General features: G+C 36.8%; 1 protein-coding gene and 1 long non-coding RNA gene across 2 annotated transcripts in view; both read right to left on the reverse strand.

The window, feature by feature from the left end:
* Positions 1-4,876: 4,876 nt before the first annotated feature.
* On the reverse strand, positions 4,877-7,844 carry LOC146004134 (uncharacterized). Its single transcript, XR_014443898.1, has 3 exons — positions 7,765-7,844; positions 5,973-6,026; positions 4,877-5,086 (listed from the first exon to the last, which is right to left on the reverse strand). It is a non-coding gene; the product is annotated as an uncharacterized LOC146004134 (long non-coding RNA).
* An 11,287-nt stretch (positions 7,845-19,131) lies between these two features.
* The window catches only part of LOC146004388 (putative ATP-dependent RNA helicase DDX60), a 72,446-nt gene continuing 69,744 nt past the window's right edge, over positions 19,132-21,833 (reverse strand). The window contains exon 9 of the mRNA XM_083143196.1: positions 19,132-21,608. Within this exon, the coding sequence (XP_082999322.1) occupies positions 21,309-21,608 (300 nt within the window). The 3' untranslated portion in view covers positions 19,132-21,308. The remainder of the gene's footprint in view (positions 21,609-21,833) is intronic.

Raw genomic sequence — 21,833 nt, forward strand, 5'->3', positions numbered from 1 at the left:
TACCCACAAAACCCAATTTTTTTTCTCAACAGTCCATAATTCATTTTTTTGGGAAAAGTTCTATTAATGACCATTGTGGTGCTAAATATCCCTTTAAGTCCTCCCCTAAAAATGACCTCACACTCTCCTTTATGGAAAATTCTGGACAAACCCTGAGACACCAATTTTAAGTACTTTCTATATCTAAGTCCTTGCAGTCAGTGTTGCAGATTTCTTATAAAATTCTGTGAAAAAATAATGTAGTCCCCAGCATTAAAAATGAGACACCTAGAGCCTGAAATATTTGCTTCCTTGCAAGGTGTTATGTGTGTTGTCTAACTGTACAGTGATGGTAGAATTTGCCATTGAAAATTTGCTATTAAAGTCCACTTATTGCCATAGAGTTAGGCAACACACATAACGTCTTGCATGGAAGCGAATCTTTCAGTAACTAAGTGTCCCATTTTTATTAGCGGTGACTGTACATACTATTATCATAAGAGATATCGCTGAACCAAATGATACAGGTGTGCTTGGTGCAAAACTTCATATGATACTGGTATAAATATGGAGTGAATGCAAAGATCCATATCAGAGCATAGGCGTAGCTAGAACTTTATATCTGGGTGAGCACAAAGGGGAAAAAATGAGGTCTTGCATCTTTTTAATAGCATATTTTGCAATACAATCACTTGGCTCTTTAACTGCACTGATGTTTGTAAAGGAATATAAATTCACTAAATGACAGTGTTGAAAATTTCTGAATATATGTACGCGTAGTAGAAAAAATCAAATTGCATAGGAATTACACACACACAAAATGTTCATAAATGTTACAAATACATCAAAATACACGTCATCTAAACAAGAGACATCTGTCGAAAGGCACAATATTCTTAAACTCATCAATAACTTCATTTACATCAATAGACGAAGCTTTCTCCTGTTCCACAAATAGCAAGAGCAGGGCTTCCAATCTATCCTGCTTCTGAGTTGCTCTTAATTTAGTTTTAACTTGGGTAAGCTTGGAGAAAGCTCTCTCACACGTGCAGCTTGTGACAGGTATAGATGAAAAGCGCTGTAGTACAGAGTATAATGCAGTAAATAACTTCTTTCTTTCTTCTTTCTCCAACCACTCGAACCACTCCTGTAGCGTAACAGAAGAACTTCCCTTAGGCACAGAGGATTTTCCTTTCAGAAGTCTTACTTCTGCTGCCAACTCTTCGCCTGACAATTTGAATGTTCTAGCTAAGACGGCTATTTCTTCATCCTTTACATTCAAGTCAACCAGATTTCCCATGGCACTGATGACCCCAACATTTCTTGACGAAATCTCTCATCAATACCACAAACAATTAAGTCTAAAAGAGGATAATAACAATAAATTCTCATCTCCTCTTCCTTTGTTTCGTACAAATACTGCGAGCTGGCTGACTGATTCGTCTTTGCAATTTTGCGCCTCTTGAATTGAAATCTCCAGACTATCACAGACCTTAATAGCTTCGTTGAAGAGTTCCATGAATTGAGATGAATTTCTCATGGATTGCACAGCATTGCAAAGTGATCTGACACGAGATACAGCCGAAAGTATATTTACATCTGGACTTTGGAGTAACTTACTAAGCTTCACGATCATTTCTAGGACTGGATGCAGCATTGTGAGACAAAAGACTAACTCAAACGATCTGACTTGTTGTTTTAGCTCTCACATCACCCTGATGACTGTTTTGAGTGATTCCTTCTGAAGCCAAAATAATTGCAGAGTAGTTCCTTTTCACTGCAGAAACAGCTTCAGCACGGCACACCCATCTCGTTGTTGATAGGGGTGTGCGGGACAGAATTTTTTTCATCGGGATGGGAATTTTGTTTAATCCCGACATTCAGGATGGGATAAATTCGCCATTTCCCAACAAAGTCGAGAAATTTTCGGGACGGGAAATGTTCGAAATTTCCCGAAGCTCTGAAAATCTCGAATTCTACATGTCATTTTCAACATAAGTGATTGTTTTTGCATTTCTGGAATAAAAACAAACAATTTCCGATAAGTTCCAGACACTTGTAATGCAGAAAATGTCGAGAATTAGCACATTTTAAAAATGACCATTTGGTATTTTCAGACTGCTCGGGATCCCGAAAAGTCGGGATATCATTTCCCAAAGTCGGGATCAAGACATGAAATTTATTTCCGATCCCGCACACTCCTAGTTGTTGACAAAGACTTCAGTGTTCTTAAACTTAGACCAATTTCCGGCATACACTTTCAAAAACTGCATGCCTTGATGAACTATCTTCAATGAAAGAGTAAAGGAATTGAATTGTTCCGAAAAATCTGAAACAAGTCTATTTTCGGGTCGCGAGTTACACGAGTCCACAAGTACAAGATTCAAACAATGAGCATAGCAGTGTACGTAAATTATTGTTCCTTTCTTTGCACTTAATTTGCACCTGTGATTTGCACCCCAGACAGTGTCCCAGACATTGTTGAGGCTCCATCGAAGCAAACTGAAAAACATTTTGCCAATTAACACCAAACTCTGACACTACTAGTGCTAGTGTATTAAAAATTTTCTGTGCATCTACAGAAGATAACTTATGAAGAGCCACTAAATGTTCAACAGGTAACTGTTTAATGACATCAAAAAATCGAAAAACTAGAGACATCTGTTCATGATGACCACAATCACTCGTTTCATCAGCGATAATGCACACGTTTGTACCAAGTAATGACATTTTCAAATTCCTTACAAGAACATTTTTCAAACTACGGATTAGATCATTCTGAATTTGTGGACTTAAGTGCAATGTTTTGGCCCGTTTTCTAAGTGTTCTTTCAAAATGGGGTCATATTTGGAAATTAAATCAACTACATCTAGAAACAACCCCCTGTCGTATGCTTCTTTATTCTCAGTATGACCTCTCGATTTTTCAGTCTTGTTTGTTCTTGCTTTGAAAGAAAAGCCTTCTTACACTCATCTAATTGGACGTCAATTGGTTTATTTTTATTGTACAGGGTGCACCCCTTGTAAAATCCGCAGTGATGTATTTTCATGGAATTTGATATGGCCGATACAAAATAGGCCTAGGGGAACACCTTTTGGAGTATGTCACGGGGACGACCGCCATCTTGAATTCAACTTTTTTATTTAAAATAATAGGTGGGTCACGTGATACATGACCATAGGCTAGAATTTCGCCAGGATGTCAAATGTGAAATCAGATTTCATGTAACTTCATTTGGTGAAAAGTTATTGGCAACTGGAAGTGATGTTTACCTGTTTGTTGCAGGTGCACGGGGGGATTCGGGTATAAACTCAGCGAGTTCAATATTTTGAATAATCTATACTTTTAATTTTGGCCTGGAAAAAGAAAGATGCTGCCTATTTTCTCTCTTATTGAAACATGTATCTTTAATTCTCTTTGATAAAGCAGCACATTAGGGTGTGCCTAGGCACACCCGGCACACCCCGTAGCTACACCTATGTATCAGAGTAGTGCATCATGATCTGATACGGATAGGGATACAAGTGAGGGACATGACTTGATGTCAACTTCATACAATAGAACTGTGGTCTCTATCTCCTGTTGAATTTCGAGGCAATATTGTCAGTGAAGGGAAGCACCATGCTGCTACAGAACATATCATTGTAACCTTTGTAAAAATAATTTACATGGAAACAACATTCAGATACTTGCTAAAATGCATTTTTTAATTCTAAAAGGTATACAATGCTGAAGTGCAAATTGAACACAGATTGTTTCGCTAACCAAGTTTCATATAAACATTTCTCCAGAAATAAAGTTTGTTTGTTACATTTAATAATATATTTGAAAATTCATCAAAAGTCGATGTGCAGTAGAGATAACTTATAATTTAACATCTCATAAAATAAACCATAAACTGATAAACTCAAATTAATTTCTTCAGATGAACAAAGGTGAGCAGCATGCTGAATCTGGACTCTGAAAATAGGAGTAGAAGACAGTTTATTTAAACTTGTTTAGTTCTAACTCTTTTGAGACTAATTAATTAACTAAGGTGAACAGCAAAAAAGTAAAACTTCTCATGAACATGTATATTCCATAAGCATATAACGGAAGAGTGAGGCCCCTCACAGCATGGGACCATTTGTGGTAGCACAGGTTGCACACCCCTAAAAGGGGCACTACTCCTAGCCAACAAGAAAAACTAGATAAGTAAATGATCTTTTAGCCCAAATATGCACTATTTTTATGGAATTTAGGGGGATATTAAAGATAATGTCTCCCCAGAAAGTATTCCGTTGCTCCCCTAATTTATTTCAGGGGGAGGGGGGTATTGTCACTGAAGGCCACCTGAAAATATTTTGCCCACCCAAACAAAATTTTCAGAGAATGCCACTGGGAATGCTATTACAAACTATGATCTAAAAGCATTCTGTATGTGAAAATAAGAAAGTTAGTAGTCATAGGCTTTGCCAGAGTACCTATGACAACCCTGGCCCCATTCATCTTCCTGTCGAAACCGCAACATGTACTGCAATTGACAGTCCCTCTTCTCGACTATCTTAGCTAAAGCAGCCTGCCTTTCTTTGGGCATCGTCACTGCAATGCCTAACGGCATGTATATGGTGGAGGGACCAAGGGTGAAAAAGAATATGGGGTATATGTACTACTGAACCTTTTGTGAGACTTGCAATGTTCAAGGGAACAAGGAAAGAACTGTTCTGTTTAATGGATGGAAAGTGGTAAGAAGCTTAGCAACTGTGAACTAGCCTTTCATTGTTGGTGTGCCAACAAGGTGAGGTTCGACCAACATTGGACATTTTCCTCGCTACTAAATGAGGCGAATGTACTTCAGCACTAGATTTATGACTAGGGGCACACAAAGGCCATCATACACTGTCCCGGAGAGTACTCACTATCTGTGTTGGGCATTCTGCTGCTCCCTCTGCCTGCGATGCCAGCGTTCCAGCTTGATCTCCCTCCGAACGCGGAACTTCTCCAGCGGCAGGTAACGCCTCACCTCCAGGGCCAGCTGGTAGAAGGGCTTCTGCTCGTCGAAGGACATGTTTCTCCAGAGCTCGGCTGCCATTTGACACAGCTCCTTGGGTGTCTTTTCTGGGTTCTCCTGAGGGTAACATGACAACATTGTCAACCGGTTCATGTGGACAGAATTCAACTTTAGCTTCCAAGTGGATGCCATTTATTTCAGTATCCTGGTAAATGCAGTACTGAAAATAGGGAAGTCATCCTCTAAAGAATAATTTGCATAAACACTCCTCTCCTTCTGCTTCATTGTACCCATTTTAAGCCATAAAAGTATCCCACGCCTAACTGCAAAGCTCAACCAAGCATCCTCCCATCTAGGAATTTTCATTTCAAGCACTAGGAATACACACGCAGTCAGGAAATACATATATGTATTTGTACCCTCCGTCATGGAGGTTAGCCACACCACGACTTTGGAGAGAAGTGTGAATGATATTTTGAAGAGAGCAGGAAAACCACTTATGAACGTAAGAGTGCAGTTGATATTGGAAATGGTCCAACTATCCAAATAATATTTTTTTTCTTCAAGTTATTAACATACTTAATGAATTATCATGTTTGCAATAAATATTTGACATGTGAGTAGTACAACTATCACTTTCACTACTTAAAGTTGCAAAACTACAAATATTTCAAGGCAAATATATTCTAAGGTATGGAAACTTGGTTTCCCCTATTGAGATCTAAATTATAACATGGGAAAGAAAACCTAAGATGGAAATTTTCCTGTTACCCACTTGAACTTGAACATTGTTAAAAAGTAGACTTTTTCCTAACAAACTTGTAAAATAAATAAATAATTGCAACAACAGAAATAATAGCAACATTAAAATTAATATAAAGCACAACCATACTGATACAAATTTTAATATATTAGCACTTTAGTGTTTTCTTGGATGCAAGTAATATTAAATATTTCCCTCACACTATATTAAAAATATTTTCCAAAGTCAACTGTTACTAACCGTTTTCATTCCAGCCAAGAAATTGAGAAATGGCTTGTTGTAGCGAACTTTCTTCTGCAAAGAAACACAGTATTAATGCTAGATTTTTAAAAATGTACAAGAATAATAGTATAAAGCTTGTCTACTTCATGTATATAATCTATTGCATGCTGCTATAAGTAAACAGTTTTCCTGAATACACATTATATTCAATGAGAAAATGTAGGTTTGAGAATCTTTTCAGGGTTACATGCACAGAAAAATTGATGGGAATATATCATTGCATTTTATTAAATATCACAAAATACTGACAGACTACATAAAATAGAGGATGATATGCTTTACGGCAGTGGTTCGCAAAATGTGTTCCACGGTGCTCTGGGATGCCGTGACAGGCTTACAGGAGCACTGTGAAATGTTCCAATATTTTCACTGAAATGATACTTACTTGTTAGTCTACAAAGGGTTTTAGTACTTTTTACACATAATATGTTTCTGAATTTCAAATATGTGTTTATTTTTGTCTTACTTAAGACAAGAAACCTAACCACACTAATTGAGAGTTGCAATTGTTAGATAGGCCTACATTCTGACTTGGGTGCCATGTAAAAATCTTGAAACACCAAGGGTGTCATGAAACGAAAAAGTTTGGGAACCCTGCTTTACGGAATTCTGGAATCAACAAGTTAACATTTTTGGAGTGCATTGGCACATGTGGCTATTTCGCACCCTTCAAAGTATGAGGAAAAATTCTCTGATCTAAAATCCCTACCTGAAAGTTAAAAAAAGGGGAAGGGGTGTAATAGAAAGGGTAAAAGTGCAAGGTTGTAAAAAGATCTGCACAGGACACACACACCAGATTAAAGCTAAGGAGAAATTAAAAATTGTCTCGGGTAAGTGTAAAAGGCCTGTGCTTCTCAAAAAGCTGAAAACATTATTTAAAAGACTGTCATCATATCCAACCCAGATTGTAAACAGTTGGGAATGTTAAAAGTTTGTCTGAGGACATTAAAATCAGCACATTCGATAAGAATAAGCTGCACACTTAAAATAAACTTACATACACGACAGATTGGATGGTCCAACACTTATGGCAAAAAACGATGGGTGAAATCCCTGTGCGCTTCACTATATTACCACTTTCATATAAAACAAAAAATATTACTGTTTGTTTTCTTGAACAATATTACCACAATCATGCAATTCATGGTGGTTGCGGTAAACGCGGTTTAAAATTACTTACGTGAAATTTAGAAGATTTCGTACTTCCGCGTTGCACAATTTAATGGTTCAATCCTATTAATTTCGATTAAATTCCATTAAATTGTGCAACGCGGAAGTACGAAATCTTCTAAATTTCACGTAAGTAAACAATCATGCAAGTTACCAAAATCATGCATGGCTATTTCAGTTTAAAATAATTAGTTTTTACATTAAGGATAATTAAGTTTTTAATACTAAACTTGAAGCAAACATTTTTAAAATTTGTCTTCATTCTCCTGATTCTTAGCCAACTCAATATTTATTACATAATAGCTAGATTGTAAGTTTTGTTCTTTTTTTTCTGATATAATATCAACGTATCTTTGTTTTATGTACAAATAATAAAAAAGGTTATTCAAATGTAATAGGTTAAACATGAGGTTGGTTGTAGCTCTTGTGGTACAAGACTTGCTCATCATCAAATATTCTGGCCATTTAAATGCATCATATATAAATAGAAACTTGTTTGTATTGGCCACATTTAGTATATGTAAATTACAGGAAATCATATATTAAAACTAATTATTAATAATTAGTAATTAATAATTACTTTTGCTGGCATTTTTCTGCTGTGGCCCTCAGTTGTTTTCTATTAATTGCTGGAACAGCTCTGTTACTAAGCACTTTTCGATAATAGCTGGGCCATCAACAATTTAAGCAGTTTTTGTCCAAAAACCCCCCTGATTTAATACTGCTATTAATTCTATTGTTAATTTCGTAGTAATTCAATAAGTTTGTTGAATCCTTTTTATGTACATTCATTTTTCTGAAAGAGTTTTTCTGCTATTAGCAATGAACAAATTATGAACATTTTATTGTTTTGTTATGGGGGGGGGGGGATAATATCAATTTGCTACATCCAGGTGAAAGCTGAAAATGCACATATTTCCAATGAAATCCACTGTTTTTCTTGAGTGAAGTGAACATTAGCATGATGAAAGCTGCATAATAAATTATTTATTTTCTCATCAAAGTGCCCTCCAGCATTCAATTATTTTACCAGTAGCCTTTACTGATTTCTACAAATTGTTCTTGCATTTTGCAACAAGTATGTATATTGATAATTGTCTTGTCCTACAAGAAAAGTTAAGTTTTGAAAGAACCAATATGCAAGTTAAATGAACATTTGTAGGTCTTTATAAATGAATTACCACAAATGGGGTCACCAACTTTGCTTTTTGTGCAAGGTGTTAATGTAGTAATGATTAAATTAGAAACATTGTTGCAATACCACTTCTATTATGGAAGACAAACTCTAATACCAGGAAATTTATGTCTATTGTAGTGTTCTTCACAGACTACCTGCAAAATGTGGTAAAATTAATGATAAGCATTAAAAAACATCAATATTTTCTTTCCATCCTTACCAGTTTCCTTTAGGTTCATCTCAACGTTATGCCTCCCCCTTTGTCTTCCTATAGGTCTCTTACCACCAACAAGAATCCTGTAAACTCTTCTTTCCTCTCCCATTTGTGCTACATGGCCTGCCCACCTAAGTCTTCTTGATTTAATTGCTCTAATAATATCCAGACAGGAATACAAATTGTGCAATTCTACATTATGTATCTTCTCCACTCACCTGTCGCCTAATCCACCGGCAGCTCCAGGGGGGTACGACTGTATGGCCGTATTCCCTGTTGTTTCACGGACGTCGGGGCGACATGAAGGCAGAACGTAGCTGGATTTTATTTACTGAATGCATCCTTTTTGGTAAACTCGTTCTTGCACATATTTGTTGCAATGCAACTTCCACGTTGCAAAGTTCCGACTGAAACACTTTGGAGATATGCAAGAGGGAAAAATGTCAAAACATCATTCCTTTTGTGTCCTACTTCAATCAACTGTCAACAATCGCACGGAACCTGTCCTCTAACGTCAACAATCCCTTATAAGATCCATTCTCACTTAAACGAATTCAATTGTCGGTGTTTCTTTTTCCATTCACTGTTTCAGAATGTGGCAGGCGGCTGTTCGGAAGGGCTACTGGACGTTTTTGAACATTTTAATAATCTGCAACAATAAGCAGTATGATAAACATTTTTTTTAAAAAAATAGTTCGTAGTATTGCTTCCCTTCGGATACTCAGTTGTGGTCTGGTATAGTGAGTGAATCGCATGCATTAGAAGAGTACGGTCTTAACAGTTTGCATCTTTCTGAATTTTTCTTTCTGGTTTCCCACTTTTGCATCCAATGAAAATGAGTACAGAAAAGAAAAAACTGTGAGGGGCAGAAAATAGAGAAAAGGCAGAGTCAGAGAACGGGAAAAGGCTACCTTGCATCAGTCTACATTCATGAATAAATTTCTGAAACGTTGGAAATCAGGGGTTATTAAAATCGTTGAAAAAAGGCCTACTTCTAGCGATTCATTTTTCTACTTTTCAACAGTATCATAGTGAAAAAAAAAATTGCGATTAGTGTTTCGAAACTAGAAATATTGACACTTGAATTTTGGATAACATTAGTTATGCCAGGTTTAGTGTTGTTTTTGTCTTTGCTTCTCTCCTGGCTTTCTCTTGATGTCACAATAAAATATTGCTGCAAGAATTGGACATTTCTTGGTAAGACTACATATAGTATTAGGTACGGCTAAACTTGTGCAGAAATGTTAATATTTCGCATTGCATTGATAGATTCAGATTGTACGGCCCTCGTAGGCTTCATTTGTAAACTCAACTATTAACCTTGGTATTTTTAACATGCGCAAACATTTCAGTACAAATAGAGGAAAATTACAAAAACCTTACGGCACCAGTGCCACACGAGAAAGGTAGATTTCGTCTGCTTAGAGTGTAAGGTGGATGGTAATATTTTGGAAAGGAGAACAGAAATCAATGATCCATCATAAGTTCTTTTATCTTTCAGAACACACATTGAAAAATATTGTACGTAATACCTCTTATCATGTACTAGGTTTTATTATAACAAATACAAATGACATTAACAATATAGAGGCAGTAATTATATTATTTAATTATTAAATGTTAATAGTTTCGTTAGAAGCATATAAAAATATGCATGTATAATATGCGATCCTTTTGCTGGTGTGTATATTCCAAAAAGTTCTTACGTTAATTCTACTGTATTATTAAACTTATAAAAAAATCGTCATACAGATACTACATATAAAATTGCCAGAAAAAATTCTACTAGAAGAGACATCCACGAGCAAAGTTTATTGTACAAAATTATCAATGGAAAAGCAGAAAATTTTAAATTTATTGAAATTCAATAGGTTACGCACTTCCGCAAAAATAGGTTTGATTTTGCACTTGCTTCGCTTTTGCAGTAAATTGTACATTAGTCACGTCAATTGGTAAAGGTATTGTAATACAGACATCAATTCTATGAGAAAGTTTGATGGCAATATTATCGCTACTTCAGCTGAAATATATTTAAAGGAATTTAATACAAACCTTGAAATTCTACAAATTCCTCAACATTATAGACCTGAAATCATTCCACATTCGTTAACTGGAAAGGCCTATCACTGGTTTTATTCGCATAAGAACGATTTCCGCACTTAATATGATTTCTGCAGAGAGTTCAAGAAGCGTTTTGCTTCAACAGAAGCGAGAGAGAGAGAATTGGCATCTGTGAGGAATAGGCGGTACAATAAGCAGAATGATAACAATGTGGAGGAATATGTTTGGTCCATGTACTCTGCCTGTAGGAATCTGAGTAATAATTACACAGAGCAGGAAGTAGTTAATCTAATCATCGGACAGTTGCCTTGGAGAGTAAAGCAATTGTGCTTGGCTCATGTTCCAAACACCATGGATCTCTTAGCAGATTTTGTCAAGAGATATGAGCAAGCAGAGGAACAAGATGCTTGGCGGTCTACATGGAGACGAGAAACTGGCTCTGAACGAAACAGCAGAGATGTTCAAAGAACGTCTAGAATTTGCTTAGTTCAGCAACAATGTATATAAAAGACTGTTTGAAACTGTGTAATAATTTTCATTCTGTATAAGTACAGGGGGGGAGGGGGGTGCTGTTTTGCTTATCGTGCCCCTTGTTCACAAATCCTGAAACCGCCAGTGTCCTAATCCCTTTTAGGTCCAAATATTTTCCTAAGGATTTTATTTTCAAATACTCTTAATTTATGTTACTCTTTTAATTTAAGGGACCAAGTTTCACATTCATATAATTCTACAGGAAAAATTTATATATTTTAACTTTTAGTTTCTTAGATACGAGAAGATAAAATTTTATGAAGAGAAAAGTAACATCAATTCCCTGAATTAAGTCTGCTTCTTATTTCCTCTTGAATATCATCGTTTTTGTCACATTTCCCTAATCACAAAGATGAGTATGAATGGTGACAAGATGAAACTGACAAGGTGTCTTGTTAGTCTGCACAAATGCAGTCCAGGGTGTACTATGTGCAATAGAGGTCGAGATTTTGTCGTCTTTAGAGAGGGGCCTCCTTACACCCCATCCAATGATAATGAAACCTAAAATATTGTCAAGTATTTCTTGGTAATAAGCTGGGTACTTAAATAACCAAATCAAACAATAGATATTTTGGCAATGGCTATGCTTATAATAAGTTTACTTTTGAAAACTAATTGAGATATTTACAAACATTACTATTATTTATGGAGTGAGGGAATACAAATTTTCCATAGCAGGATGAAAATTTTACCATTGTTGACCAGGGATATTTGAGTCTAGGTGTTGGCATGATCCATATCATATGTCCAGGGCTTCGAAAAATCCCGGTCACCAGGGCGACTGTGATGTTTTGCTGTAATATTGCCGTTTTATAAGTTTACATCTACGAAATTTTGAAGATTCTAAATTCAAATTGCAGTACAGCATAAGTTAGCAAGTGTGTTTTTATCAACGTTGTGAACATACCATAGAATTAGTAACAAGTTCTTACTCTTTGTTCCCAAACCCCATTTTTCCACTTTCTCACATGATTTAGCGATGTTTTGAATACGGTGATGCTCAGCTTCTTAGATTGATTAACTTACTTTATTTTACTTAGCTTTTTGTGCCACTTTTGGCTAATTTGCAAAGATGGTGATAAATGATGATATTGATGAATGAACACTCACAAATATCCATACCCAGGCCAGGATTCGAACCCGGGACTTCTGGCATTGTAGCACAATGTGCTTCCCACTCCGCAACGGGGGCAGCTCAGCTTCTTGTATAAACCACAAGGACAAGAACCTTCGGCGAAAAGTCTTCGTGCAACTTCCCTTTCTTCCGTTCAACTCGGGCCATAAGGAAGCATGGTCCACTTTGCTCCTCCCCTCCATGTGGGAGTGCGGTGCACAGGAGTCGCAGGTCTGCGTACTTTTCTTGCTTGTGGTTCCACTATAGTGTGCACAATTGCTAATAGGTGGTTTCCTGGTGTCTGAATTTCAGAGCTGGCGCTTAGCTCTGAAGATTTTTCGAGCACTGCATATGTCTGGAAATTTGAGTTTACTGGGAGGAATAATCCTTGCAAATTTCTGTAATTCTCACCCTACAGTGTACACTTTTCTGATTGATTCAACTGTTTCACTGTACCCATTTTAGTACCGATGTTTAGGACACATTTGAAAATATATAGTGTTATATAAAGCTGAGCAGATACAAAACATTGTTAATCTTAGTCTCCATCTTCAGGGACAGGTTATTGTGTGCATTAGGGATGGGATAATTTTAATAGTATCAGTATCCATCAATATACTCACATTAGTTTATCTGTAAAGTTATAGAAATCTTGTCCGATCAGATAAATCTATAGCCTATAGTGCAAAACTGGTTAAGTATTGGCAAGTTTTGTCCGTACTTTATAGATACTGGCAAAACTTTCATATCAGTCCATTCCTAATACGTATGTAATCATGTATTCACTTGTGGGTTGCATTGTAAACAACCACAGGGTGTTTGAGAAAATTACAGGACATCATGAGGTAGGTGTTCCGGGAGAAATGGTCAATTTAGATCTTCAAGAATGTACATGTCTAAGGATGACTTTCTGACTATGGTCAAGGTTGCAAAATACATATCTAGAAAAAGTTTGTTGACTGGTCATAACAGGATTGGAGAGATGTAATAACGTTACCACTACCGGCTGTCTAGCAAAATAACAAATCCAATATTCGACCACTACTTACGTAAAGTTGAAAATTTGCAATTAAGAAATTAAATATTTATTTAATGAAAAACCCTTACCAAAAGGTCAGTTAGATGAAATCTGAAGCTGTACTTAACAAGAGAATTAGACTTGCTCTATCTATTAATGCATCCTGGACTGCATTTGGCAGAGTAGAGGTGCTCTGGCATCTGGACTCAGCCAGTATAATCTTATGTACAGTTCGTGTTGTCATTCCTATATATTTGTGATTGTCCCTTCATCCATCTTATATTACCACCATTTATCCTCATCTTCGCGATTAGCCAAAAGGGGGCACAAAAATGAAGTAAATTAAACTAAATCAGTCACTGTGATAGCAAAAATTCTTGACCACAAGTATAATTTCTTGACCTAGTACTTGTTGATTTCTTTACCTTTTTTTAGACTTTTATGACTTTCTATACTAATAGACACCCTGCATAAGCAAGTGATTCATACAAAATCGAACCACCTAAGATTGTATTATTATTAGCAATATAGGAAGAGTTGGTGTTAATTAGCAGCTGATTATATGTGTAATTATTAAAGAAACATTCAACTGCAACTGATATTCCTCTATCTTGGGGGGAGAGGGCATTATCACAGAATACACAATTTTCTTACACCGAGGAGCAATTACATTATAACCACCCCACCCAGAAATATTTATACTGCAGGAGGCCTTACAAAGAGTGCTTCACGGGCAAACAGCAGACGTCGCTCGCACACTGATGCCGATACTCTCGTGTTGTCTGCTCCTCAGCCGAACAAACAGGCCGAGGTAGCAAAGAGGAATAATTTTTCGCACGCATTCAGTGCTTGCTACAGTGAATGAAAGAAGAGCCACATTGCTATGAAATTCCAGTACACTGAAGTGTTTTAAAAGACAAAGAACAAATAAGTGAAACAAATAAAAATTCTAATGCATTAAGCAAAAAAACAACAAAAACTTGTAACAACATAATTTAGCAAAAATGGAAAATTAATTTATTACACACGTACCTTAAGTTTCATCCAAAGTTTGGATTCCTTCAAGTCCACCCTCAGTCTCGTCAGATTCACTGTCATCCAGGGTCTCGTCTTCGGAGTCTGATTCACTTCCAGATGATAGAGAAATGATAGAGTTCTCTATAACTTGGTCGAGCACAGAGTCTTTTTCATGGTAAAAGTTTTCTTTTCCACACACATGGTTGCATGCTTTTCTCCAGTTTTCCGTTGTCAAACTGTCAACTGCCTCCAGAAATAATTTTTCAACATCCGACATCTTGAAATGTATGTTGTATTTTCCCACATATCCTTCTACTTGCCCCCAGATAAGTTCCATTGGATTTACTTCACACATATATGGTGAGAGCCTAGGAACAGTATCGCCTGCTTTCTGACAAAGAATCAATGTCGTATTGCCGAAACCTATCTTTGTGTTTGATCAATTCATATAATTTTCGTTTTACCATATCAAACTTGAAACAAAGAAAGAAAACCTGTGGCTTTACACGCTCTGGCCATCACCAAACTTACTGAAATAAATGGTTCGTTTTTTCTGCACGCATCAAATTCTGACTTAAAAACTTATACAACTTCACCACCAATTCCCTCGCATCTGACCGTAAACTTCTTCCACTACATAAGCCTCCTACAACCAATACAAAGACTAACACCACAACAAACACAGCTAGCAACATTTCCATCTCCAACACGTATTATATTAAATATTTTGAGCACAAGCGCGGTCGCAGTTACAACTCACTCACAACAGGCAGAGGTCACTCACCCTTCTAGAAGGGTGCAGTGAGCTAGCTGTGGCAACTGGGCTCACTCATTCGTGGACCTGATTGGTTCTTGCACACACACACACCCATATTGTCTGCTGCAAGCCCGCAAAGCGATTATAGCATGGCACTTTGGCAGCATGGTATATAATGGCCAGGTCTACAGACTCGCTGTTAGCAGTGTCCCTGGCATCAGAATGAAAAAGCGGCCGATCTCTCCCAGTTTGATAGAGGTCAAATTGTGATGGCACAGCACCTTGGTACCAGCATCTCTGAAACGGCATGGCTCATTGGCTACTGTCATGCTGCTGTTGTGAGCAGGTATCAAAAGTGGTGCAACGATGGGTAAACAACAACTCTTTGTCCAGCCGTGTGTGGACAGCAGCTCATTGATGCCAGTCGAGGCTGTCGCGATTGCAGGGCCACAGTGCGAGAAACCATCCACAGGTACAATACAGGTGACCAGGACAATGTTTCACAGCACACAGTTCATTGAACATCTCTGTGCATGGGACTGCGGAGTCAAAGACCCAGTCGTCCCCCAATGCTGACTGCACTCCGCCGAAAACAGCACAGAAGGTGGGCACAAAATCATTGACACTGGACCGTGGATGATTGGAAAATGGTTGCCTGGTCCGATTAATCCAGATTCCTGGTTCATCATATTGACGGCCGAGTGTGTGTGTACGCAGATTTCAATCGGAGGCTATGGCATGATTGCATGGTTGGACTGAGACAGGCCGGTGGAACAGGAGTGATGGTCTGGCTAATGTTTTCATTGGACACACTGGGGCCCATTATTCTGGTACACCAATCCCTGGCGGCTCTTCGGTATCTGGACCTTATTGGAAACCAAGTCCATCCATTCATGTCAACAGTGTTCCCTGCTTGTGACAGCCACTTCCAACAGAACAATGCACCATGCCACACTGCCGGGATTGTGAAGGACTAGTTCGAGGAACATGACAGTGAATTTGCTTTAATGCAGTGACCCCCAAATAGCCCGGATATAAACCCCATTGAACATTTGTGGTTCGACTTGGAGAAGTGGGTTCCTGCTACATCACCATCACCCCGCACTGTATGCCAACTAAAGGATCTGCTGTTGCGCTTGTAGCATGAGATACCCCAGGACACCTTCCTCCACCTCGTTGAATCGATGCCTCGCTGAGTGGACGTGGTTCTCCAGGCTAAAAGTGGTCATACACAGTATTAGTTAGGTGGTCATAATGTAATGGTTCATTGGTGTCAATGTCTTGAAAAACAAATCATTAAAAACGAGAATTGGACAGATCTGTGAGAGACACAGGGTATCTTCATTTTATAGTCTTATAGAGTATTGTACAATACACCGTGTATCAAAAAGAATCATCCGATTTAAAAGTTCTATATTTAGGAAACCAATGGACATAGAACCTTGCAGTAAGTTGTAAAATACATGTTGGAATATGAAGTTTTACTTACAATACGTTTTCCGTTGTTGCAGGTAGGTGCGTTCCTGGGGTGTGTTCCGAAAGTTTTAACGAAGGTAACTGGGCTCATCAACCTGGTGAAACGAGTTATTTTACACTTATGGAACGCTCTAGACGAAAGCGCAGGCGCAGCATCCTCGTGGCGTCCATGAAGGCATGTCCTTCTGGCAGAAGTAAACTCTACTGTGGACACTGTTACTCATTTTAATCACATTGTAAGAACAGTTGAGGCACAATCGTCTTACACATGTTGCTTCATACAGCTCTCTGTTAAAATTATAATACATTTTCCGAACTAGTTCAGTTGAAAGCCATTATGCACGCGTGTTGTCTGCACTCAGCAAGTGATTCTCACCGAAGAAACCAGCCTCCTGGCCCTTGCGTTTGGTGAATCTCGTTCTTGCATGAGAAGCACGGAAAGCGACTTTTGGGACAGCATAATGAAACGCACGAGAGCAGTTATGGGACGGCCAGTTACCATAACTCGTTTAACACGTTCAACTCGTGCGACTTTCGGAACGGGCCCGTGGTGCTGCTTACTCTTTAGTCCGCTTCAAGATGGCATCCCAACAACCGAACAAATGTGGTCTGTTACAGTTGTGTAGCGTGAGTTTCGTCGTAAATACGGTGCTGCACCACCTACTGCTTACAGTATTCGACGTTGCGCGCAGAATGCTGCCTGATGCTGGGTTGCCATCCTGACGCGGACTAAAGAGTGAGCTGCACCAGTGGCACCTACCTGCAACTAAGTAAAACTTATTGCAAGCGAAACTTTATATTCCAGCATGTATTCTACAACTTACTGCAAGGTTCTATGTCCATTGGTTTCCAAAATATAGCATTTTTAAATCGGATGATTCTTTTTGATACACCCTGTATAATAAATAATAAAAAAAACAATTTTCATAAATTACACAATTTTATTCCAAAAATAAAATATAAATTGTGCAACAATTAAAATAACTGGCAATAATATACTTTATCTCTGATTTTATAATAACACACATACCTTTTAATTATAAAATACCTCAAAATACCACAGATATTTAATAATACAAACAAATTAAAATATTCATCAAGTGTCCATACTTTGTAAACATGAAAATTCAGAAATAAATATACTAATAACTACCACAAATGAGCAAAGTTATTTCACACTTATTCCAATAATTAGGCTTACATCATCATGAGATAAAATTACACAAAAAAATAGCATGATAAAACAGACTATTGTTGTTATATTTTGATGTGATTTTATCTGCTGGCAAGGTAACTGATGCCCACTATGACTTTGTGGGATTTGGCAGTGCTGATCTAATAATGTTAATGACACCATCATATCAAAGTGCACTTTCATATAAATCAACAGCAAGAGTATAACAAACACAGAAATCCATGATTTCAAATTATGAGTTAAAAAAAAAAAAAAATGGTCCCTCCTTGATTACATTTAGGAGAATGTTAATAATTATACAATCTAAAAGAAATATTACACTCGGATGGAAAGAACATGTGCTGCGAGAGGAAAATGCTATAAATTGAGAAAATTCGAAATGACGAATTGAAGTATGAACTTACAAAAGTGAATCCACTATGAATCTTTAAAAACTATGCAAGTTTTTCACCACAGCTAGTTTTAATAAACCACTTACATAGCATAAATAAGGCCATGTTTGAACATTTTGCATGTTAATGAAAAATCAAGAGAAGTCTAAAAAAAAAAAAAAAAAAAAGGTGAAAAATGTGCACTGAAACTAGTTGAAAATGAGTTTTATTGTCATGATCAAATCTGTTCAACAGAAATGCTATCCTTGTGGCCACGTAAATGGTGCTTCAAAGTTGGCTCATCACTACTCACGGTTTTAGTCTTGGAAAGAAAAAATGCTACTTAGCAAACAGAATACTGCGACTGTGACCACTGTAAACTGTCACAGTTAAGACTTATAATTATGCAGTTTTATTTTGTTTGCTAAGTAGCAGAGAGAAAACAACAAGGACTAAGGCCATGGCTACCGATGAACCAAGTTTGGAGTGCCACTAACTTGGCCCTAAACCTGCAGTGTCACGAGCACTTACTGACCATTTAAAAGTTTTTCACACAAATGTATGAAACTCCTGCTCGAATTTCAGTTGAATACATTACATGCTTGCTTCTTACAAACTCACTCTTTTAAGTTCCAACTGCTTGGCAGCCATATTGTGTGTGGGTTTTGATCGCATAATTTTTAGTAAATAGTTTGTTTACAGTTATATGGAAACTTTTACTTTGCAATGATATCAGGAAGTGCAACTACATTTCCGATTGCCACATGTCTTTCAAATATGCATTACAATCTTATTCTTTTTCACAGAAGAACTTATTTTACTACAGTTACAAGTTCTAAAATATAGTTAGTGATGTGTGTTCTGAGTGCAAAGGCAATACTTCTATTTTGACACTGCAAGGTGAGGTTCGCAATAGGTTAGTTGAAGTTACGTGATATTACTGTGGATAAAAATAAAACACAACCAGTCTATACAGTGGAACCTTGGTTATATGTTTTTTAGGGGACCAAGGGGGGGGGGGGGGGGGGAAATATGAGCAAACATAAAATTTAGGAAAGTTCTACATCCTTTATTCGGACCATAGATATTTTATGTATAGTGTATGAAAATATAAAATCCAAGAATATAAATCGTCGTTGCACTATTTTAAATTGAGGCAACACAAGGCAAAAGTTATCAACTTTAGCAAGTATTCAAATTGTTTCCTGCCACGTGTAATCAGATTAAATCAGAAACACATGCTCTAAACAAGAGTAGGCTTCTATTCCTTCAACTTCTAACCTGTTTTCTCCTCATGCATGTTTTAACCTCTCAGAACAGGAAGGCAGAATGAAGGTAATCTCACCTTCACGGCAAAAGTGGCTTTAAAAATACATTCAATGTGTTTTGATTTTCCTATAAAAGCAAACAAACCTGCATTTCCTTCATGATTATTGCATTTTCCTACTCATTCAAATAAATCAATGGGGTTTAATTATGGAAGATACACTATCAATCAACAAAATCACTCCAAATGTGCATGTACACCAGAAATATGTTGATATAAAATTAAAATCATGCATTACAAATACATATTTAACAATGTATGCTCAATTATTATATAACTATGGTATAAATATATTAACCTTAAAAGTTTTACCTTTAACATCGATGTACCCATTTTAAAAAATATGGCACTTAGAACCAAAGCTTGTGCCAATAAAAGTATTATGCTTCATAAATTAGAAAAAAAATATTATTACAATACTGAATAAGGCACTTGCTCAAGGAAGGGACTAACCTTTCTTCATGTTGTGTTCAGTTAGTGAAAGTGTTGAATTTTAGACAAAGATGAGACTATCTTAGTTTTCCTTCCCCATTAAATACGTGCTTTATTGCCAGTCAATTCAACACAATTTGTAATACGATTGAAAATCTTAGGCTATTTATCAACATTAAACTAATGTCACTTTGATTCCCTTCCTATTCTTGCCATAAATGATGCAAATCATGATATTTTCCACACAAAATCATCTTTCTGCCATTACAACTGTGAGTATATATATAGAGCTTTGTTCTATGTGGCATTCATAAAAGCTACTTCCATTGCTAGAATGATAAAAATGCTTTGACTATTAAAAAAGAAACAATCTACATAGAAGACCACAGGCATGTTTGAGAAAAACTGCTGGGAACTGGCTGTAAAAACTGTGAATTTTCATTACTGAAACAGCTAGTCCCTTTTATTGTCAAAAGGAAGATTTTAAAAATATATTTGTCCTTGGCAGTATTGAAATCTGGCTATTTCACTTTCCAAACTTTTTTTTTCTTATTCAATTCGTTAAATTCATGTACACTTGACCTATATACACAGATAAGGCACAAAAAAAAAAAAGTTAAAACTAAATATCACAGTGTTACAATTCACTATCAGCCTGCTATGAATAGTAGTACACTTTAAAATAGTGAAACCTCTTACACATATCGGTAGCTAAGGAGAGGCTACACTTATGATGCAGCATTTTAATCAGAACGGAAACACAGCCACAACATTAGTGGATGAGAAATATTTTTCACAGATTAGTTAAACATGTACTAACTTCAGTACATCACAATAAATGTTGTCAAGTGGTTTATTTTCTTGTTAATTATTTGAATAATTATAAACTGGGATGAAGCTAAACAATGCCATATTATGCTTTCTTATGACAAAACTTGGAAAATTTCTATAAAAAGTTACAAATGTATTTTAATTTTAAAATGCTAATATAGCCAATGTTTGTTTAAAATATTCATGAGGCTTATTTATTGTTGTGCCATGCCTGACATGAATTTAACAGAGATTTTTTGGTATTCTGTGTAGCTCTCATGTTCCACAATATCAATTTGATATATTTCTATTTAAATTTGAACCAATCTGTGATATCACCTCAGAGAATTTCACAATGGGGAAAATTTCTGAAGACTAAAGTAATAGACAGTTAATATAAAGCAAGGATGACTATGGGGGTTCATGCAGTGATGCCTCAAGAAATCTCTCTGAAGGGAAGATCTCTCTCTAAAATGTTATTCCAAAGTAGAACATCCTGGTCTAAAAAACTTGATGCATGTGACATCAGCTTTTGCATCAAAAGAGTGGACCAAATATTCATTCTCACATGCAAAAATATTCTAAAGAGTATCAGTATTACTCTTGTTAAACCTTAACCAAGAGTTAGATACTCTTGTACTCATCAATGTTAAATTCCTTGAAAAATAGACTTGAGAACCGGGTCTGTACCAAGGAAACAGCTTCGAGTACTGGGTCATCTTCTGGGGCAACCTGTTCCAGGGAAGATTTAATGCACTTGAGCACCAGGTGGAAGTCGTTGATAAGCTGGTAGTCATCCCCGGCCCTCAGGCCATTCTCCTCTTTTACATACTCAAGCGAACCATGGGAAATGAAATCAAATGCATATGCATTCAACAACACATCCAGTTCCAATATAGGGACTACTTTCACATCTGTAAAGACCTAGAAAAGAAAAGCACGATAATGCAATAACAGAATTCCATGTACAAGACAAAGTAGGTATGAGGAAGGTTAGCCCTTAAATGCAGAGACCTGTTTTACACAATAGAGCCCCAATGGGTTTTCATCAGGAAGTTTAAAATTATGCAAAGTTTTCAATAAAAATTAATATCTCGGTGCAGATTAGGTTCTTAAAATGAGAATAAATGATGATATGATGAAGGAACA

This window comes from Lepisma saccharinum, chromosome 21 (assembly GCF_977018435.1).
Source record: "Lepisma saccharinum chromosome 21, izLepSacc3.1, whole genome shotgun sequence".
Taxonomy (NCBI): domain Eukaryota; kingdom Metazoa; phylum Arthropoda; class Insecta; order Zygentoma; family Lepismatidae; genus Lepisma; species Lepisma saccharinum.